This window comes from Oncorhynchus tshawytscha, linkage group LG26 (assembly GCF_018296145.1).
Source record: "Oncorhynchus tshawytscha isolate Ot180627B linkage group LG26, Otsh_v2.0, whole genome shotgun sequence".
Taxonomy (NCBI): Eukaryota; Metazoa; Chordata; class Actinopteri; order Salmoniformes; family Salmonidae; genus Oncorhynchus; species Oncorhynchus tshawytscha.
Window position 1 is genome coordinate 27,054,151 of NC_056454.1, and position 23,566 is coordinate 27,077,716.

The 23,566-nt window shown below is 40.8% G+C and overlaps 2 protein-coding genes across 3 annotated transcripts in view; one reads left to right on the forward strand and one right to left on the reverse strand.

Moving 5' to 3' along the window:
* The window catches only part of LOC112225456 (F-box-like/WD repeat-containing protein TBL1X), a 33,092-nt gene extending 29,173 nt beyond the window's left edge, over positions 1-3,919 (forward strand). Inside the window, exons 13-15 of the mRNA XM_024389437.2 lie at positions 289-454; positions 646-747; positions 1,812-3,919. Coding sequence (XP_024245205.1) covers positions 289-454; positions 646-747; positions 1,812-1,838 — 295 coding nt within the window. The 3' untranslated portion in view covers positions 1,839-3,919. The remainder of the gene's footprint in view (positions 1-288; positions 455-645; positions 748-1,811) is intronic.
* Positions 3,920-4,008: 89 nt separating this feature from the next.
* On the reverse strand, positions 4,009-21,546 carry LOC112225457 (G-protein coupled receptor 143-like). Of its 2 annotated transcripts, XM_024389439.2 has the most exons (9): positions 20,989-21,542; positions 20,350-20,459; positions 14,518-14,612; positions 13,876-13,968; positions 13,421-13,530; positions 12,993-13,101; positions 10,767-10,884; positions 10,356-10,611; positions 4,009-5,200 (listed from the first exon to the last, which is right to left on the reverse strand). In XM_024389439.2, the coding sequence occupies exons 1-9, from the start codon at positions 21,245-21,247 to the stop codon at positions 5,097-5,099; spliced, it is 1,254 nt and encodes a 417-aa protein (XP_024245207.1). In that variant the 5' UTR covers positions 21,248-21,542; the 3' UTR covers positions 4,009-5,096. The 2 variants fall into 2 exon arrangements, with proteins under 2 accessions (XP_024245207.1, XP_024245206.1); XM_024389438.2 differs by lacking the exon at positions 4,009-5,200 and having other exon boundaries at positions 9,538-10,611; positions 20,989-21,546.
* Positions 21,547-23,566: the final 2,020 nt, after the last annotated feature.

Below are 23,566 nucleotides of genomic sequence, written 5' to 3' on the forward strand. Positions count from 1 at the left end.
ATCACCATTTCACTGATCCTACAAAATCACACATCTTGTTTTGGCTCTGTGAATCAGCATTTTGAAATAGAATTTGTGTCAACCACCAAAGCAAACTTATTGACATGTTTCTTACATTTCAAACCCTGTAAATTAACATTCGTATGGAAAGACCAATGATAGCTTATTGATATTAACATAAACTTAAAGTTAGAGCTTTCATGTATTTCAGTTACAGTATGTCTTTGCATGTTGTAGATGGCAGTTAGTAGATGAAGAACTGACCATGTGCTATGTTGTACCCCTTAGTGCCTCGTTTGACTCAACTGTGCGTCTGTGGGATGTGGAGCGAGGTGTGTGTATCCACACCCTGACCAAACACCAGGAGCCCGTCTACAGTGTGGCCTTCAGCCCTGACGGGAAGCACTTGGCCAGCGGCTCCTTCGACAAGTGTGTCCACATCTGGAACACCATGGTGAGTCACCCAGGAGATTATAACAGCTTAAAAAAGGTTATAGCAGCTTACAACAGTTAGTTACTTGGTCATGGAAAACCCCTGGCCCCAATGCATTACCCAGACAGTGAGATCAGTGATGTTGTAAGGTCGAGCAGGCAACTATGGCCATCTAGCAGTCCTCACCAGAGTTGGTTGTGTTGTGGTTGCAGACTGGAGCCTTGGTGCATAGCTACAGGGGGACCGGAGGGATTTTCGAGGTGTGTTGGAACAGCACAGGAGACAAAGTTGGTGCTAGCGCTTCAGATGGATCAGTAAGTTGTCATATTTTAGTTGAGTTGGATTATAATTTGTGTTTCGAGCTGTATATCATTTGTAATGATCTGTTTTCTTTCATTTATGCAAGCACTGTTTATTTTATTTCACCTTTATTTTACCAGGTAGGCAAGTTGAGAACAAGTTCTCATTTACAATTGTGACCTGGCCAAGATAAAGCAAAGCAGTTCAACACATACAACGACACAGAGTTATACATGGAGTAAAACAAACATACAGTCAATAATACAGTATAAACAAGTCTATATACGACGTGAGCAAATGAGGTGAGATAAGGGAGGTAAAGGCAAAAAAAGGGCCATGGTGGCAAAGTAAATACAATATAGCAAGTAAACCACTGGAATGGTAGATTTGCAGTGGAAGAATGTGCAAAGTAGAAATAAAAATAATGGGGTGCAAAGGAGCAAAATAAAAATAAATTTTAAAAAATGAGCAAAATAAATAAATACAGTAGGGAAAGAGGTAGTTGTTTGGGCTAAATTATATGTGGGCTATGTACAGGTGCAGTAATCTGTGAGCTGCTCTGTCAATCACACGTTTCTAGATGTTAAAGGGATACTTTGGGATTTTGGCAATGAGGCTCTTTATCTACTTCCCCAGATTCAGATTAACTTGTGGATACCATTTTATGTCTCTTGTGTCCAGTATGAAGGAAGTTAAAGTTCGTTTCGTGAGCCAATGCTAACTAGCGTTAGCGCAATTACTGGAAGTCTATGAGCATCTACTAGCATTCTAGCAGATACCCATAGACTTCAAGTCATTGTGCTAACGGTAGTTAGCAATTGTGCTAGCACCAGTTAGCAACTTCCTTCAAACTGTACGCAGAGACATCAAAATGGTATCTACGAGTTCATCTGACTGGGGAAGTAGATAAATTGCCTCATTTGCAAAATCCCAAAGTATCCCTTTTAACCAAAGTGAATAAAAGCTAAGCCCCTAATGCTTTAGTCTCGGGACCAATGCTTTCAGAAGTGCATGGAGAGGAACCAAAATAATCCGAAGCATAATATGTATTATTAATCATGTTATCTTTGCCCTCCAGGTATGTGTTCTTGATCTCAGAAAATAGCATCCTGGCAGTGACTTTGAAGTTGGACCCTGCCATCAGCAAACACTCTTATAGCTCAAAGCAGGCCTGGCAACATGGAGGACATCCTCATAGGGCGGACACAGGAGACATTTTAACAACCACAAACTACTTAATGGCAGAGGCAATCCTCAGTTTGTGGATTTGTGTCTCCTGTTTAAGACCACAAAGAACATTTCCTGGGTTAATTAACATACTGGACGAAATCCAATTTATTTTGTTCAGCCATGTTTTAAAAGGTGCCTAGCGGCCCTGCTGTTATCTGGCTAGGGTCTGAATCATGAGGAAGAGGGTTTGTATAGGAAGAGGTGTGAGGAGAGACAGACCGGTGTTTTGGGTGTGTTTGACATGAAATTGTGACAGAAAGGTTGTGTTTTAGAACTTATCGAAGCACATGTTAGCCCTATGGTGTCCTGAGTTGAGAAACAATATGGGAGACATGAGGAGAGTGACATTGTTATTGCTGCACTGGCATTCTCAAATTATGTTATGTTTAAATTGTCCTCAGTGGAGAATAGTTCCTGTTTAAACAGTACTTCTTGCAGATTTTTCACAAACGGACTTCTGAAAGTCAGAGTTTTAAAAAAAAGTGCCGCTATGCGGTAGTTCTGTGCTCGCATTTAATAACATCAAGGTCAACCAAAATCACCAAACTGCCAAGTTTAACTTCTCTAAGTTTGAATGACATTTAATTCACTTTAAAAAGAAAATATGCAAAAAGCGTGGTTTATAAGCATATATTCTCCCTTCTGGATGTACATTTAATGAATGTAAAGATATGTAAATTAGAAAAATACACAGACTTATATACTGTGTATATATGTTTATATTCAGTACACTTTAACGTAATCTTCTAGACGCTCAATACTGGCTTGAGCTATCACATCTTTTCTTTGCTGATACGGTTACAAGACCCTGATTCAATTTAATGCACGTCAGATAGATGTTTCTTTTGTTACCATGTATGTTATTTTATTCTGACAATTATGTGTGTATCAGGTTGGTGTGTTAAGTCAGGTGGTGCTGAAGTGGACTGTAGTCATTTCATTGATGGCTCTTTACATTTTAAGCCATGGAGATCTGTGCCTCAACGTAACTGAATGGACCATGGGTAATGATGAATGGGATAAAGATGGGATGTTACATTCTGTAGGCTCTACCTGTTTTGTCGGGGTTACCCCTGGCTCAGGTCTGGGATATGAAACAGGACGTGTCTGTATTCAGCCCTAATGACAACCATTGAAATGGAAATCAGAACAGACAGAGCGCATGCTGATTGAGAAGGAGAGGATGCTGTGAACATTTGTATTGTGTTGTCTTAATGTTGCTTTAGTAGCAAAGTGTCATCACTAGTCATCTACTGAGCTTTTCTTACAGTACTCCTTTGTTTGGCAGGGTGATCGTTCTGGTGGAAACCCAGGTTACACGCTGACTGATCAACCAGGCTCTGATTGGTCAAATGGAAGTCCTACTGTAGCTTCTAAGCTGTGATTGGTTGAGTTGGGTTGAGGTCCCGACATTGCCACCGCCTGATCTAATTGGTCAGATTGGACTTATTTGACTTGCCTGTATGATGGATTTAGCTTTGTGTGCAGTATGTCTACTTGTACTTATCGTGGTCTAACGTGACAGTCTTTTCAAACTAACAAGCCACCACTTTGAGAATGCCTTTTTTTTCTGGTCCATTCTTTCAGTCAAGCTCATTTTTAGGTCTTTCAGTCAAGCTCATTTTTAGAGCACTTTTTCAGAAGGTAGGCTCAGCTTTTGTTTGGATTTGTGCTGAAAGAGGAAGGCCAGCATTTTATTTCATTTTTTTTATATATAAATAATCCGGCTTTGATGTTTTTTTGCTGAGAGCCAATATTGTCTGTGTCAGACTGAGAATCGGGCTGTGGTTGGTGGCCATCTTGGCATGTTGAGAAGCCCAGTGTGGAATAAAATGCTGTGACTGACAGCGATCTCTCTCCTACCCCAGTCTAGGATATGGTCATCTGTTTCCAAGACTAAACAATGAATTCACACTCAATATCTCAAATAAATCACTCTATTTTGATATGAGAAAACACTGTCCATTTCTTGTATTGTTGGGTTTGTCACTTATGCAGCAGAATGTATAGCATTACTATGATCATGTGCATAATGAAGTAGACAGTGTGTTAGTGTAGCACTGTAGGAGATATTTAATGTTATCATTTAGCTTGTGATACATTATCAAACTTGAAATGACAATGCACTGAAACCCTGTGTTGCGTCCGTTGTTGGTGCAGGGTGGTAAGCGTACATCTTTCTTAATTTTGATGAACACCAAAAAAAACTAAAGATAAATGAAAGTAAAGTTCTGCAGGCTATACAGCAACTAACAAAATCAAGATCCCACAAACTCAGGTGGAAAACAGGCTGCCTAAGTATGATCCCCAATCAGAGACAACGATAGACAGCTGCCTCTGATTGGGAACCATACCTGGCCAACAAAGAAATAGAACACATAGATTTTCCCACCCAATTCACACCCTGACCTAACCAAATAGAGAATAAAAAAGTCTCTCTAAGGTCAGGGCGTGACACCCTGCTTCAATTTGGGTTAAAGATAACACCACCTCAACAATTGCTTGATGTTTAATACTGTATAAAATAGAATCAAAGTGCAATGTAAAAAATGTAATGTTAAAAACCCTAACTACAAATTGTTTTCCTCTAAATAGCATCTCAGGAAAGATATTCCCATTATTTTATGCTTTTGGGGGCTAATTATGTGAACATGTCATATAGGGCAGTAATACTGGATCAAGATGTAAGATCTTAATTTGAGCCAGTTTGCTAAAGCAGGAATATAAGGTAGCCTCGGGGACTATTCCATTACTGTACAAGTGATAGTTCAATAATGTAACACCACACTGTCTTTAGCAAATGGCGATTTAAGAGGGTGTTCAGTGATGAGGCAAATGAACTGGTCCTGTTATGTATCGTCACGACATATGAGGAGCAGACTGGTGGCCAAATGTGTCATGTTGTTCTGTGACAACATCAAGCCTATGACTGTGCTACAGCAGTAATTAAATGGCAGTTCTTAAGAGCGAAATAAATGAAATGGTACAGGTAGACAGATCATTTTTAACACTGCTGTTGGATCTAAAGAGGTGTCTGAGTTGAGGGTTTTCAAACAGAGGATGGGGACAGGGTCTAAAACTCAGTGGGGGAGAGACAAAACAAGATGGAGGCTGGCAGCAGGTGATGCAGCAGCTAGTGCCTTGCAGAACTCCCCAATGATTCTCCATCTGCGTCTATATCCTCATAGTCTTGGTGCTCAGTGGAAATGTCGATTTCAATTGTACTAGACTCTGAACCTAGCAAGACAAAATAGGGGATAGGGGAGATGACTGAGTTAAGTGGGTATATACAATATATCCCTTCTCTTACACTTCAAATCATAACTCCCAAGTGCCTAAAATTATCATACGTCCTCTGCTGCTGCTGTCTTCATTCAAGGCATGCACAACAACTTCATACAAATATATCTGGCATATGTTTCAAATGATTGACAAATGTATTTTGGGAATTTTAGAATAGTTTCGACAGGACTCTATTTGCATGTGTTGTTATGGGTTCAAATATTTGGATCCTCTTGTTAAAAAAAAAGTCAAACCTAACAATTTTCACCTCAACTCGATATTGAAACTTAATTCCCATGGGATTTACGATCCTTGAAAGACATGATTTACATTTTTATTTTATTTAATAAGTGGTTTTCATTTAAAAGTTAGGATGACTGTCAGGGATCTTGAACATCAATCAAAAACATTCAATATCGGTGTACATTATCTTGAAATTGTGCACACAAACAACTCACTAAGTCTGTTTAAATAGTAGAACATTTTAAATATTTGACCTTATGGATTTAAGATATACAGCAGCACATCCCTGATATACAGCAGCACATCTACTATACTATAAAAACAGCACAGTGCCTTCAGAAAGTATTCATACCCTTTGACTTATTCAACATTTTGCTGTGTTACAGCTTCAATTCAAAATGTATTACAAATATTTTTTCTCAACCATCTACACACAATACTCCATAATGACAAAGTGAAATTATGTTTTCAGAAATACTCTATACAGTTCATTCGGGAAGGATTCAGACCCCTTGACTTTTTCCAAAAATGTATACATTACAGCCTTATTCAAAAATGAATAAAATAAATACAATCCTGATCGATCTACAAACAATACCCCATAATGACAAAGCGAAAACAGGTTTTTACAAATGTGTCGAGGCACAGATCTGGGGAAGGGTACCAAAGAATTTCTGCAGCATTGATGGTCCCCAAGAACACAGTGGCCTCCATCATTCTTAAATGGAAGAAGTTTGGAACCACCAAGACTCTTTCTAGATCTGGCTGCCTGGCCAATTGGGGGAGAAGAACCTTAATCAGGGAGTTGACCAAGAACCCGATGGTCACTCTGACAGAGTTCCAGAGTACCACTGTGGAGTTGGTTGTCTTCTGGAAGGTTCTCCCGTCTCTGCAGCACTCAACCGATCAGGCCTTTATGGTAGAGTGGCCAGACAGAAGCCACTCCTCAGTAAAAGGCACATGACAGCCCGCTTGGAGTTGCCAAAAGGCACCTGAAGGACTCTGACCATGAGAAACAAGATTATCTGGTCTGATGAAACTAAAGATTGAACTCTTTGGCCTGAATGCCAAGCGTCATGTCTGGAGAAAACCAGGTGAAGCATGGTGGTGGCAGCATCATGCTATGGGGATGTTTTTCAGTGGCAGGGACTGGGAGACTAGTCAGGAAAGATGAACGGAGAAAAGTACAGTGAGATCCTTGATGAAAACCCACTCAAGAGCGCTCAATACATTAGACTGGGGCGAAGGTTTACCTTCCAATAGGACAACGACACTAAGCACACAGCCAAGACAACGCAGGAGTGGCTTCAGGACAAGTCTCTAAATGTCCTTTAGTGGCCCAGCCAGAGCCCAAACTTGAACCTGATCGAACATCTCTGGAGAGACCTGAAAAAAGCTGTGCAGTGACGCTACCTATCCAACCTGACAGAGGTTGAGAGGATCTGCAGAGAAGAATGGGAGAAACTCCCCAAATACAGGTGTGCCAAGCTTTTAGCATCATCCCCAAGAAGACTCAAGGCTGTAATAGATGTCAAAGGTGTTTCAACAAAGTACTAAGTAGGGTCTGAATACTTACGTAAATGTAGTATTTACATTTTTATATGTAATACATTTGCAAACATTTCTAAAAACCTATTTTTGCTTTGTCATTATGGGGTATTGTGTGTAGATTGATGAGGAAAAACAATTTAATCCATATTAGAATATGGCTGTAATGTAATAAAATGTGGAGAAAGTCAAGGGGTCTGAATACTTTCCAAATATATACATGCATACATTACACATATATCCACATCTTTTAACAATATATTTTCCTATATTATTTTCCATGAACCCTACCACCCCTCCCCTAATTGGAGTAAACTAATGAACAACAACACTTAGGCATCTACTTCCAGCTTATACATACTATATAAATTTTACGGACACAATCTATTTTACAATAGTCATCTTGTTTGTTTTTACTCCTATCCTTCCACTACCCATAACCCCGCCCATCTATCTCTGAACACCATCCAGTCTGATTTCTATTTGCCATATATTTTTAACTGTGATGTTTCACAAAGTTCTAAACCAAGCCAAAACTGTTATTAGGCCACTCAGGAACAGTGCCGCGTATTCATGGATGCCAAGGGAAGCCAGGCTACCCCAAAAAATGGACTAAGAAAAAAATGTATGTATCTCTTATTGATTTCATAATTTTCTTTCAATTCGCAAGATGCTGAATGTATCTCACTGGAGAAAGCAACCAAGTGAGCGAAACAGTGCCCCCCCTGTCTCTGTATGTGTAGCCCATCCATCTGATGCTGTCTCGTCAAAAAGATTATGACATTGTTGCCGCACATAGCATTGAATGCAAGGGAAGCCAGTGAGCATTTGGCCTTCCTTGATTAGAAAAGTTTAAAATAATAGCTAATCAGCGTTGAGCTAAACCGAGTGAGCTGTTTAGCTGTGAATGGTCCTGGTACGCCAAAAGAAAGTGTCAAGGGAAACCAGTTTGGATTTGGCTTCACTCCTAGCACAGAGAAATACGTCATCGATAGAAACAACTTGAATTGTTGCTTCTCGTTGTGTGTTGTCTTCCGGTGGCTAGCTAGCTAGCAAAAATTGGCCTTTTCCTAAATTAGCCATGTATAGTGATAGGGATTTGGCCTTGTGGTTTTACTTAATTCTCTATACTGGTTAATGATTATAACTGCGATTTTGATCCAACCATAAAATACATTGTGCCCCTGGACTGAGATGAAGGAAGGTCAATATGTAGCTAGATATAGAAGGCTAATGTTAACTAGCTACGGTCTCCCATGAAAGGAAATTAGGCTAGCGAGCAAGACTTTTGGCCAGGTCGACTAGGACAACAACAAACTGAAGTGTGTATTGTATGGTAGAGTCATAGACTGTTTCATCAACATGAAAGAGAGGAGGATGGCATTGGCATTTCTCTACAAGTAGGGTGAGTCAAAATGTCTTTTTCTGCTTGCATGAACACACACACAAATCAGAACCATGGCCAGCCACATCACATTTAGCTTATGTTGATTGGAATAAATAGTTTTTACTATCTTTAAGTTGTCAATGTATTAGAGTAATCATAGGTGATATGCTGTTGAAGTTGAAATGGTGCTGGAATTGTAGTGTTTGCGACCTGCAGTATTTCTCTGTGGTTCTAAGTCAATAGTTGTTTAGTAGTCCGAAATTGTCGGAAACATGAACTTTATTGACCATACTGTAGGTCATGTAATTGTTTGTTACCTGCAATATACTTTACAAAGTTGAATTTATTCTGCCACTGTATTTTTATTGTCTCAGCCCTAAGCATATATCACGGTCGCAAGGCATATGAACTAACAGGTTTAATAGCAAACGAGGCATTTATCACAACACATTGTATTGTATATTTGTCCCTGTGTTTTAGGTTATTGTCCTGCTGAAAGGTGAATTTTTCTCCCAGTGTCTGTTGGAAACCAGGTAGCAGGTTATCCTCTATGATTTTGTCTGTGCTTAGCTCTATTCCATTTCTTTTAATCGTAAAGTACTCCTAGTCCTTGCCATTGACAAGCATACCCATAACATGATGCAGCCACCACCATGCTTGAAAATATGAAGAGTGGTACTCTGTGATGTGTTGTGCTGAATTTGCCCCAAACATAACTCTTTGTATTCAGGACATAAAGTTAATTTCTTTGCCACATTGTTTTTGCAGTTTTAATTGAATGCCTTATTGCAAACAGGATGCATGTTGTGGAACGTTTGTATTCTGTACAGGCTTCCTTCTTTTCACTCTGTCATTTAGGTGGTGAAATCTCTGAGTGGCTTCCTTTCTCACCATCAACTGAGTTAGGAAGGACACCTGTATCTTTGTCGTGACTGGTTGTATTGATACACCATCAAAAGTGTAATTAACAACTTCACCATGCTCAAAGGGATATTCAATGTCTGTTTTTTTTGTGTTTTTTTTTACCCATCTACCAACATTTTATGTATGTTTTTATATTTAACCTTTATTTAACTAGGCAAGTCAGTTAAGAACAAATTCTTATTTACATTGACGGCCTACCCAATAGGTGCCCTTCTTTGCGAGGCATTGGAAAACCTCCCTGGCCTTGGTCTTTGTGGTTGAATCTGAGTTTGAAAATCACTGCTCTACTAATGGATCTTGAAGATACAGTAACTGTATGTGTGGAGTAGAGTTTACATAGTCATTTAAAAATTACATTAAAGACTATTATTGCACATAGAGTGAGTTCATGCAACTTATTATGTGACTTGTTAAGTAAATCTTTGCTCCTGAACTTATTTAAACATGCCATAACAAAGGGGTTGAATACTTAATGACTCAAGACATTCAGCTTTTTAATTAAATTGTTTTAAAAAATGTAAAACATTCCACTTTTACATTATGTGTTTAGGCTAGTGACACAAAAGCTTAATTTAATCCATTTTCAATTCAGGCTGTAACACAACAATTGGAAAAAGTCAAAGGATGTGAATACTTTGAGGGCACTGTAAATGTCATTTCTTGATTAGAACCAAATCCTTTTGTCCCCGGTAAGTTCTCCCGGCTCAGAACATCATCCTCTACAAGAAATCATCTAAGCTGGTCCTGGGGACAATGTCTGACAGTATTATATTATCAAAACTGGCTTTACTAAGGGAACCTCTGCCTGGTGAGTGAGGCACATTTCCTATGGGTCTGAAGCCATCTATAACTTTATAATCTAAAACCAAACCCACGGTGGTAAAATATGAAACAGACCAAGAGCAGCTTTATTGGCAGCACCATGCACTTTAGAATCTAGATGATGATGACCAGTGTGGGTATTACCATTGTCATTCTCCCTGCTCTGCAGCCATGTATGCCCATTACCTTCTGATAGGACGCTGATGGCGTCAGAGGCTGGCTGCCCATTGCCCTTGATGTTCTTGCTGGTCATGTTCTTGGCCTCCTGGACGTGGCTCTGGTAGAGCAGGGTGGAGCCCACGATGGGGTTGTTAGCCGCCGAGGTGGAGGCTGAATCCCAGGCCAGCTCCCTTCTCCTCTGCAGGCTGCAGTCCACATCAAAGCCCGTCCAGCCATGGAAGGCCAACGTGTTGAGGAAGCCTGACATGGGGTTCAGGATCCCCTTGAAACAGTAGAACACAGAACCCCTCAGGTATGAACAAACCTGAGCCTTCAGTGTAACACACTAACATTGGTGCTGGACAAGTTTGCTACACAAACAAACACTTTTGGCTAAGATCGTTTACTATAATCAAAATGGATTCAAAGTGAACCCACCATGATAAACCAAGTGATGAGGGCTGTGTTTCGTATATTTTTCAGGTCACTGGCTTTTATGTCCGTCTGCATCTCCAAGTAAAACAGCAGGCTCTCATTGATGATGTTGGGAAGCCAGCTGAAAAGTGGGAAGTATAATACAGGTATTGTACATTAATGGCAGGAAAGCATACAGAATGTTTTAGAGGGATTTGTATTGAGATCTATTGTCGATTAGAGAATGAGTAGTGGTCTGAAACTCGTTAAATGTTGAACATGGAGGAAACCTCTTTAACTGAGGCATATTTTTAATAGTGCCAATGTTTTGTACCATTGCTGACTGGACAGATTCACCCAGGGCTACCTACAAAAGTAATTAAAGTAATTGATTAAAAGTGTAGTAAAAAATCAGTTGAAGTGCCAGTTATTCCATTTGGAAACTTGGATATTAGATTCCAAGGGGCCTCTGCGGGTCTTCATAATGTTCTGAAAGTGTGTTTTTAGAAATACATGGATTTACACTACAGGTTTATAAGTATGACCTCTCTGAGAAAAGTCATGGACTTTATGAAAGACAGTCAGGAAGGACAGTTGCCTTAATCAAATTTAAGGTGACTTTGTTGCCAAGAGCTGTAATATACAGTACCAGTCAAAAGTTTGGACAAACCTACTCATTCAAGTTTTTTTTTAAATTGTACTATTTTCTACATTGTAGAATAATAGTGATGACATCAAAACTATGAATAACACATATGGAGTCATGTAGTAACCAACAAAGTGTTAAACAAATCAAAATATATTTTAGATTTTTAAAAGTTGCCACCCTTAGCCTTGATGACAGCTTTGCACATGCTTGGTATTCTCTCAACCAGCTTCATGAGGTAGTCACCTGGAATGCATTTTAATTAACAGGTGTGCCTGTTAATTGTTCATTTCTTTCCTTCTTAATGCATTTGAGCCAATCAGTTGTGTTGTGACAATGTAGAGGTGTTATACAGAAGATAGCCCTATTTGGTAAAAGACCAAGTCCATATTATGGTAAGAACAGCTCAAATAAGCAAAGGAAAACAACAGTCCGCCATTACTTTAAGACATGAAGGCCAGTCAATCCGGAACATTTCAAGAACTTTGAAAGTTTCTTCAAGTGCAGTCGCAAAAACCATCAAGTGCTATGATGAAACTGGCTCTAATGAAGACCTCCACAGGAAAGGAATACCCAGAGTTACCTATGCTGCAGAGGATACGTTCATTAGAGTAAACTGCACCTCAGATTGCAGCCCAAATAATGTTTCACAGAATTCAAGTAACAGACACATCTCAACATCAACTGTTCAGAGGAGAATGTGTGAATCAGGCCTTCATGGTCGAAATGCTGCAAAGAAACCACTACTAAAGGACAACAATAATAAGAAGAGACTTGCTTGGACCAAGAAACACGAGCAATGGACATTAGACTGGTGGAAATTTGTCCTTTGGTCTGATGAGTCCAAACTTGAGATTTTTGGTTCGAACCACCGTGTCTTTATGAGATGCAGAGTAGGTGAATGGATGATCTCTGCATGTGTGGTTCCCCCTATGAAGCATGGAGGAGGAGGTGTGATGGTGCTTTGCTGGTGACACTGTCTGTGATTTATTTAGAATTCAAGGCACACTTAACCTGCATGGCTACCACAGCATTCTGCAGCGATACACCATCCTATCTGGTTTGCCCTTAGTGGGACTATAATTTGTTTCTCAACAGGACAACCTTACACAACCTCCAGGCTGTGTAAGGGCGATTTGACAAATAAGGAGAGTGATGGAGTGCTGCATCAGATGACCTGGCTTCCACAATCACCCGACCTCAACCCAATTGAGATGGTTTGGGATGAGTTGGACCTCAGAGTGAAGGAAAAACATTACTCATGAAGCTGGTTGAGAGAATGACAAGAGTGTGCAAAGCTGTCATCAAGGCAAAGGGTGGCTACTTGAAAAATCTCAAATATATTTTTAATTGTTTAACACTTTTTTGGTTACTACATAATTCCATGTCAGTTATTTCATAGTTTTGATGTCTCCACTATTATTCTTCAATGTAAAAATAAAGAAAAACTCTTGAATGAGTAGGTGTGACCATTTCGCTTGCCATCAAGCTATTTGTATGCTGTTTGGCTGACAATACAACAGAACACAATACAATAGAACACAGGAGAAATTGCATACTGTGTACTGTGCATACAACAATGAAATGCAATATTGTGGTCTTACCAAATAAAGAAGACCAGCATGATTTTGAAGAAGCGTATTTTTATCTCTGTTCCCAGGCGTCTCTCATTTTTTGTGTAGATCCCTTGTCGTCCCTTCAATAATGCTGTCACTAAATGGAAAATACAAACGTTCACTTCCTTTCCTTTCTTTCTATTTTGATGATCATCACAAAACCTTTATTTTGAAAAAGAATAGGTATGAAAGATTAAAACATTCAGAGATAAAAACACATTTCTGCAGGCCTGTACAGTTCAATACAATAGAGCTGTTAGTATTTATCTCTGTATGGAATATCTGATATGAGTGTGCTGGGCCCTGGTCAAAAGTAGCGCACTAAATAGGGAATAGGGTGCCATTTTGGAAGCATATTGCCTGTTCAGGGCTCTGTATCATAAAGAGCTTGGGCCAGAGGGGCAGGGTGAACTGACCTGCAGACACAGTCCTGGCGAACAGTGTTGGGTTGACTATAAGCACCAGCATTAGAGGAGCGTAGGTAGTAATGTAGTGAGGAATGGCATGCTGCAGGCCATTTTCACAGCTGCAACACAAGAGACCACACTGAGAGAAATGCACTGCACTGCACATCACACAACCATGCACGTTTCCTCCAAGCAGGGAGGAACTGTCACTGTATTCTGAGACAATGCTCACTCATCCCAGTATGTTGACAGTCAGCAGTACAGTAAACATTCGCAAGTCTACATTTTCAGTGCATTTCAGGACAACACAAACGTTATGTCATAGACACAGACAAAGCCAACCCACTGGGTACACACTGGTTAAATCAACATTGTTTCCACTTCATTTCAATGAAATGACGTTGAACCAATGTGAAATAGATGTTGAATTGACATCCGTGCCCAGTGGGAAGCTGTTGACATACCTGGAGATGGATGTGTAGTAGAGCATAGCCACACCCTCCACACACAGCAACACGGCCAGACCCCATGTGATCATGTGATAGAGGATGATGGTACTGACGGAACAACAAGACATCACGTCATGAGCCAGGCAGAGATTTCAAAAGACACATAGTATACTGCACACAATATTTCACTTATTAAACAAATATATATATATTTCACCTTTATTTAACCAGGTAGGCTAGTTGAGAACAAGTTCTCATTTGCAACTGCGACCTGGCCAAGATAATTACATATGAGATACACGGTAAAGCCCAGAGAGAAGTATCAGAAGTGAAGAGCAGATTTACACATCGACTTTCTAATGGAAGTGGCATATCATTAGGCCAGTATTAATAATTCAACACAATATTTGGTTTTGCGTTACATCAGAGGCTGTAGTACTTTTCCCCAACTGGAAAGACAGGAGTTCTATATTGAGGAGTTGTAGCTATATTGTATTGAGAGATTACAGATATTATATTGATGATAGCGCACATCAGAGGCTATAGTACTTCCCCCGAATTGGAGACATAGTCCAGAGTTTTATTGAGAGAGAACAGATTTGATATAGAAGTGATACAGCAGAAGGTGATAGATGGCAGGAGGAGAGTATAGACTACCTGATTCCTGCAGATCTTCTGACCACCAGGAAAACGTCCACAGCGTAACAGAAGGTCCACCAGAAGGATGCACTGAAGAACAGCTGGATCCACATCTGGGAACACAAAACCAGATTCAACATCCGAACAACACACTGTATATAAACAATAATTCATCTAGCATCATACAGGATTATAAACATGGTTTAGAATCTCTCCTGAATAAGTAGATAGCTTTTTAATGTAACTAAAACTAATATAGGTCTAATCTCTTTTATTTCAAATAAGCCTATGTATGTGTCTCCATATGCATTAAGAGTTATATGTAAACATGATCATCTTCGCAAATGTCAGTCAGTGTGTTCAAGCCCAAAAACTGGATCAAGGTTGCTAAATGCTCCCTGCAGAGTAATTTACTTATTCAGGGAATTTCACATGCTCTAAATCAGTGGTTCCCAAACTTTTTAGAGTCCCGTACCCCTTCAAACATTCAACCTTGAGCTGCCTACCCTCTCTAGCACCAGGGTCAGCACACTCTCAAATGTTGTTTTTTGCCATCATTGTAAGCCTGCTCCACACACACAGACTATACAATACATTTATTAAACATAAGAATGAGTGTGAGTTTTTGTCACAAACCTGCTCATGGGAAGTGACAAAGAGCTTTTATAGGACCAGGGCACAAATAATAAAATAATAATAATCAATAATTTTGCTCTTTATTTAGCCATCTTACATATAAAACTTTATTTGTTAATCGAAAATTGTGAATAACTCACAACATGTCAATGAGAAGGGTGTGCTTGAAAGGATGCACATTACTCTGCAATATTGCGTTGTATTGGAGAGAGTCTCAGTCTTAAATAATTTCCCACACACAGTCTGTGCCTGTATTTAGATTTCATGCTAGTGAGGGCTGAGAATCCACTCTCCCATAGGTACATGGTTGCAAAGGGCAGCAGTGTCTTAACAGAGCGATTTGCCAAGGCAGGATACTCTGAGCGCAGCCCAATCCAGAAATCTGGCAGTGGCTTGTGATTAAATTCAATTTTCACAGAACCGCTTGTTGCAATTTTGATGAGGCTCTCTTGTGCAGATATCGGTAAGTGGACTGGAGGCAGGGCATGAAAGGGATAATGAATCCAGTTGTTTGTGTCATCCGTTTTGGGAAAGTACCTGCGTAATTGCACACCCAACTGAAGCTAACCTGAAAACAAGGCTCCCTAAATTTTATCAGCATATTGAATGCGCAACCCGGGCTGGGAAAATTCTGGATCATTGTTACTTTAACTTCCGTGACGCATACAAAGTCATCCCTCGTCCTCCTTTCGGCAAATCTGACCACGACTCCATTTTGTTGCTCCCAGCCTATAGACAGAAACTATAACAGGAAACGACCGTGCTCAGGTCTGTTCAATGCTGGTCTGACCAATCTGATTCCACGCTTCAAGATTGCTTCGATCACGTGGACTGGGATATGTTCCAGATAGAGTCGAACAACAACATTGATGTATATGCTGATTCGGTGAGCGAGTTTATTAGCAAATACATCGGTGATGTTGTACTAACAGCGACTATTAAAACCTTCCCCAACCAGAAACCGTGGATTGATGGCAGCATTCGCGCAAAACTGAAAGTGCAAACCATTGCTTTTAATCAGGGCAAGGCGACCGGAAACATGACCGAATACAAACAGTGTAGCTATTCCCTCCGCAAGGCAATCAAACAAGCTAAGCATCATTATAGAGACAAAGTAGAGTAGCAGTTAAACGGCTCAGACACGAGAGGTATGTGGCAGGGTATATCACGGATTACAAAAAGAAAACCAGCCCCGTCACGGACCTCAATGTCTTGCTCCCAGTCAAACTAAACAACTTCTTTGCTCGCTTTGAGGACAATACAGTGCCACCGACATGGCCCGCTACCAAAACCTGCGGCCTCTCCTTCACCGCAGCCAACATGAGTAAAACATTTAAACGTGTTAACTCTCACAAGGCTGCCGGCCCAGATGGCATCCCTAGCCATGTCCTCAGAGCATGCGCAGACCAGCTGGCTGGTGTGTTTACGGACATATTCAATCAATCCCTATCCCAGTCTTCTGTTCCCACATGCTTCAAGAGGGCCACCATTGTTTCTGTTCCCAAGAAAGCTATGGTAACTGAGCTAAACGACTATCGCCCCGTAGCACTCACTTCCGTCATCATATAGTGCTTTGAGAGACTAGTCAAGGACCATATCACCTCCACCCTACCTAACACCCTAGACCCACTCCAATTTGCTTACCACCCCAATAGATCTACAGACGACGCAATCCCAATCACACTGCACACTGACCTAACCCATCTGGACAAGAGGAATACCGATGTAAGAATGCTGTGCATCGACTACAGCTCAGCATTTAACTCCATAGTGCCCTCCAAACCCGTCATTAAGCTCGAGACCCTGGGTCTCGACCCTGCCCTGTCCAACTGGGTCCTGGACTTTCTGACGGGCCGCCCCCAGGTGGTGAGGGTAGGAAATAACATCTCCACCCCGCTGATCCTCAACACTGGGGCCCCACAAGGGTGCGTTCTCAGCCCTCTCCTAGTACTCCCTGTTCACCCATGACTGCGTGGCCATGCACGCCTCCAACTCCATCATCAAGTTGCAGACGACACTACAGTGGTAGGCTTGATTACCAACAACGACGAGACGGCCTACAGGGAGAAGGTGAGGGCCCTCGGAGTGTGGTGTCAGAAAAATAACCTCACACTCAACGTCAACAAAACAAAGGAGATGATCGTGGACTTCAGGAAACAGCAGAGGGAGCACCCCCCTATACACATCGACGGGACAGTAGTGGAGAAGGTGGAAAGTGTTAAGTTCCTCGGCATACACATCACGGACAAACTGAAATGGTCCACCCACATAGACAGTGTGGTGAAGAAGGCACAACAGCGCCTCTTCAACCGCAGGAGGCTGAAGAAATTCGGCTTGTCACCAAAAACACTCACAAACTTTTACAGATGCACAATTGAGAGCATCCTGTCGGGCTGTATCACCGCCTGGTACGGCAACTGTTCCGTCCATAATTGCAAGGCTCTCCAGAGGGTAGTGAGGTCTGCACAGCGCATCACCGGGGGCAAACTACCTGCCCTCCAAAACACCTATACCACCCAATGTCACAGGAAGCCCATAAAGATCATCAAGGACAACAACCACCCGAGCCACTGCCTGTTCACCCCGCTATCATCCAGAAGGCAAGGTCCGTACAGGTGCATCAAAGCTGGGACCGAGAGACTGAAAAACAGCTTCTAACTCAAGGCCACCAGACTGTTAAACAGCCATCACTAACATTGAGTGGCTGCTGCCAACATACTGACTCATCTCTAGCCACTTTAATGATGAAAAAATTGATGTAATAAATGTATCACTAGCCACTTTAAACAATGCCACTTTATATAATGTTTACATACCCTACATTACTCATCTCATATGTATATACTGTACTCTATACCATCTACTGCATCTTGCCTATGCTGTTCGGCCATCGCTCATCCATATATATATATATATATATATATATATATATATATATATATATATATATATATATATATATATATATATATATATATATATATATATATATATATATATATATATATATATATATATATTATTCATATTCCTTTACACTTGCGTGTGTATAAGGTAGTTGTTGTGAAATTGTTAGATTACTTGTTAGATATTACTGCATGGTCGGAACTAGAAGCACAAGCATTTCGCTACACTCACATTAACGTCTGCTAACCATGTGTATGTGACCAATACAATTTGATTTGATTTGAACTCACTCAGATGCTTCGCTATATCACATTTGACATTGTGTGTAAACTTCAGTTCATTTGCACACAAAAAAATCATACAATGCTGGAAAGACCCATGTGTTGTCCTTGTTAATGCAGACAGAGAAGAACTCCAACTTCTTAATCATAGCCTCAATTTTGTCCCGCACATTGAATATAGTTGCAGAGAGTCCCTGTAATCCTAGATTCAGATCATTCAGGCAAGAAAAAACATCACCCAGATAGGCCAGTCGTGTGAGAAACTCGTCATCATGCAAGCGGTCAGACAAGTGAAAAACATCACCCAGATAGGCCAGTCGTGTGAGAAACTCATCATCATGCAAGCGGTCAGACAAGTGAAAAACATCACCCAGATAGGCCAGTCGTGTGAGAAACTCATCATCATGCAAGCGGTCAGACAAGTGAAAAACATCACCCAGATAGGCCAGTCGTGTGAGAAACTTGTCATCATGCAAGCGGTCAGACAAGTGAAAATTATGGTCAGTAAAGACAACTTAAAGCTCGTCTCTCAATTTTAAAAAAACATGTCAATACTTTGCCCCTTGATAACCAGCGCACTTCTGTATGTTGTGAAAGTGTTACATGGTCGCTGCCCTTATCATTGCATAGTGCAGAAAATACACAAGAGTTCAGGGGCCTTGCTTTAACAAAGTTAACCATTTCCACTGTAGTGTCCAAAATGTCTTTCAAGCTGTCAGGCATTCCTTTGGCAGCAAGAACCTCTCTGTGGATGCTGCAGTGTACCCAAGTGGCGTCGGGAGCAACTGCTTGCACGCGCGTTACCACTCCACTATGTCTCTCTGTCATGGCTTAGCGCCATCAGTACAGATACAAACACATCTTGACCACCAAAGTCCATTTGATGTCACAAAGCTGTCCAGTAACTAAAAAATATCCTCTCCTGTTTCCAGTGGTTTGCAGAAGAGGATGTCTCCCTTAATTGACCCCCCATGAACATAACGGACATATACCAGGAGCTGTGCCAGGCCCGCCACGTCTGTTGACTCATCCAGATGTAATGCATATAATTCACTGGCTTGTAAATGCGAAGCAGTAATTGTTTCAAAACATGTCCTGCCATGTCACTGATGCGTCGTGAAACAGTGTTGTTTGATGGAGCCATTGTCTGTATAGTTTTTGGGGCCTTTTCCCCCAGCATTGTCCCAGTCATATCCGCGGCAGCAGGAAGAATTAAGTCCTCCACAATAGTATGGGGCTTGCCTGTCCTAGCCACTTGGTAGCTCACCATATAGGACACTTCTAGCCCCTTCTTATTAATGGTATCTGTTGCTTTTATACGTCTTACTACTTGAAAGTCATCTTAATTCTCGCTCAAAAAACTCCCGTGGCTTATTTTTCAAATTGGGATGTTGTGTTTCTAAATGTCTGCAGAAGAGTGAAGGTTTCATCAAGTTGTGAGATAGTACTTTTGCACATATAACACACTGTGGCTGAGGAAAGGCACTACTCCCAACATAAGAGAACCCCAAATCAATGTAGTTCCCATCATATTTGCCCCTCTTCGATGGTCCAACGTCCCTGTCTGTTGTTTGGTGCTTTCCCAGGTACATACGGACCGTTAGTGGAATTCCCGCAAGAGAGTAACAGTTAATGTTATTGGATATTAATTATTTGACTGGGCTACCTGTATTTGACATTGTGTCAGGCAATTAACTCGCTAGCACAATGATTGGAAGTCTATGGGTATCTGCTAGCATGCTACTTCTAACTTCCTTCATACTGGACACAGAGACATAAAAATGGTATCCACGAGTTCATCTGACTCTGGGAAAGTAGATAAAGGGCGACATTGCCAAAATCCCGAAGTATCCCTTTAACCACCATTTTGTCATGCAAGTGACTGTTTCAAATGTAAGATCATATCATCTGCTAGCCTGTTACTCCCAGTACTGTATATTTGCTGAGCTCATATTTGTCTCCTCTGCTAGGTCAGATGGTTTTCTTGGTTAGGTCACATGGTCAAGAAGACATCTATCATACATACTGCACTGCCAACACAGAACACCTCTGGCCACATGTCGCTGTTGTTGGCCACATTGATCCCTCTGACAAGGTTGGGCAGGCCCAGCCAGATGGATGACCTCACTATGATACCTGGGGGAGACAAACACAACAAGACCTCTCAAAACATCTGACCATCTTATAAAGATCTGTTTTGCAGGATGTCAATGAGGGGGGCACCCGAGTAGCGCTGCATATCACTGCTAGAGGCGTCACTACAGACCCTGGTTCGATTCCAGGCTATATCACAATCACAATTGTGTGTATCCGTTGCTCCTCCACATACACATTCTACCATTCTACTCTCAGTCCTTGTGTAATGATTGCAGTGAGACCCCCAGGCCTGTTATAAAAATCAAGCTAGTAGGCTAACAATCCATTCTTTGACTGATGATATGTGAGACCTATTGGCCTGCAAAATGCCAATTGCATAAATTGTATTTCACTAGCTACAATATCTGGTTCCATTGTCATAAGCTGTGATAAACAATCTAAAATTGTACAGTAAAGTAGAGGAACACAATTACAAACGTGGTGTATGCCTACAACTTTGATTAAATTCTCCATTGTATCGACAGTGACGCGCAAGGTGTTCATGAAAAGTAACGGGACATAGCCTTACCTGCACATCCCAGTATATCACATATGCTGATGATAAACAATATTCTCGACGAAGACGCTGGTTTGGGAAGAGGGTACTGTCCAAGGCGCCTGTAACCCCTACGTTTGGGCAAAATTTGTAAAATAGAAAATATCAAACTTAAAGTTGCGCTACCGATGCAAATGGCGCCAAAGAAGAGGGGCTGAAAAGTAATGACAAATTCGGTCGATGCGTCTCGGTTTGGGCAGCAGAACGTCTCCAGCCTTGGGGATGCCATCATGGACTCGATGGAAAGAAGCAGGCTACGGTGTCAGGGGAGAAAAGAAAGGAAAATGCATTAATTTAGTCCGTGGCATGAGGTCTGTTTCAAGTGAAAATCACGGGTTGAATCATCATGTGCTTCTATTTAATCCTTCCAGTCAGGGTTTAACTGCCCCACATTGGTAAGAGGCCACATAAGAATGTTGCTCAACATTTGTAGTAAAAAGGCTTAGGCTACTTTTGGTTGTAAAATGTTACCACAAAATTATCCATGCCTCTATAATATTAAGTATAAATTGCACTATGAGTGAGAGAAAACGTGGAAATGTGTGTTCAGGAAAATACTGAATCATACCTTTAATAAATAGCAGATGCTGTAGTCCTAGTGGAAAATATGAATTGCACAGTATGCAAACTTTTACCAATTGTACAAGAACATCTGATACTATGCAGTTGTTTGGAGTGGTTTGAATGTAGGTAGGCTACATTAGGAAGTTGAAAGAGAGTAACAAAGTTACTAAGCCCTACCCTATCCAGACCATTTACCAGATCATTTATGAATAGGCTACTGTGCAGCACCTGACCTGAAGTAGCAAGAGGAGCTGCTACATTCCAGCTCTAAGATCCCGAAAAGCAGGTGAACCATTGTAGAAATGATTTGTGGATCAATGGAGCTATGAATATCCATTGATTACAGAGGACATTCAGTGGGTTTATACAGTGGTATTCTAATCCATGCACCTTCTCTGACAAGGCACAAAGTAATGTGTGTTTTAATTTTACAGTGGCAGGGATTATATCAACATCATAGTGAATTGGATGTTTGCAGCTCTCGCTTCTCTTTCCTTCTCTCTCAATGAACAAACCTAACTGCTGCTGACATCTGGTGGTGGATAAAATAACTTACGTAAGAGAATGTTTTCATTAGAGAATCACGTTGCATCCATGAAGAATGTACAGTGCCTTGCGAAAGTATTCGGCCCCCTTGAACTTTGCGACCTTTTGCCACATTTCAGGCTTCAAACATAAATATATAAAACTGTATTTTTTTGTGAAGAATCAACAACAAGTGGGACACAATCATGAAGTGGAACGACATTTATTGGATATTTCAAACTTTTTTAACAAATCAAAAACTGAAAAATTGGGCGTGCAAAATTATTCAGACCCTTTACATTCAGTGCAGCAAACTCTCTCCAGAAGTTCAGTGAGGATCTCTGAATGTCTCAATCAGTTTTGACTAATGATGATAAATACATTTTTCCACCTGTGTGTAATCAAGTCTCCGTATAAATGCACCTGCACTGTGATAGTCTCAGAGGTCCGTTAAAGGTTGCATGGAGAGCATCATGAAGAACAGCAGTTTTCAGTTCTTTCCACAGATTCTGTTGGATTCAGGTTTGGACTTTGACTTGGCCATTCTAAAAACATATGTTTATTTTTAAACCATTCCATTGTAGCATTTTGCTTTATGTTTTGGATCATTGAAATGGAAGACAAGTATCAGACCACCAAATCTCAGGTCTTTTGCAGACTCCCTCTAGGTTTTCAGCTCAGAATGGTCCTGATCAGAGATGCATCCATCTTCCCATGATCACTCTGGATGAACCATCTACCTGAGGTGGGAGACTCAGGTCCAAGGACAACAATCTGCCACCACCATATATTGACAAATCTGGGGAAGAGTGGCAAGGTGATGGGCCATTTCTTAAAGATATCCAAAAAAGTGTTTTGCATTGTTTGCCAAAAAGTTCAATTTGGGAGACATCACCAAACATGTGGAAGACAGGTGTTTGGTCAGATGTGGCAAACTTTAAAAACTTTTTTGATATCTTTTGGCTTTCTTCTTGCCACTCTTCCATAAAGGTTAGTTTGGCATAAACAACACAGCTCATTGTCCTATGGACAGAGTCTCCCACCTCAGCTGTGATGGCAGCATCAGGTTTGGGCCTCTTTTCTTCATCAGGGACAGGAAGATGAGTTAAAATTTGGGAAGATGGATGGAGCCAATTTGCAGTGGGACCATTCCATTTCAAACCTGATGGAGTCTGTAAAAGACCTGAGACTCCTTGGGATTTGTTTAAACAAGGGAAATCTTTTTGATCCAAAACATAAAAAAATCTACAATGGAATGGTTCAAAAATAAACATGCCAGGTGTTAGAATGGTCAAGTCAAAGTCCAGACCTGAATCCAACGAGAATCTCTGAAAGAACTGAAAACTGCTGCAATGCATTTCCAACCTCACTGAGCTGATTTTGCAAGGTGGAATGGGAAAAAATTTTAGTCTCTCGATGTGCAAAACCGATAGAGACATTTAGGTCAACATTATCAGCTGTA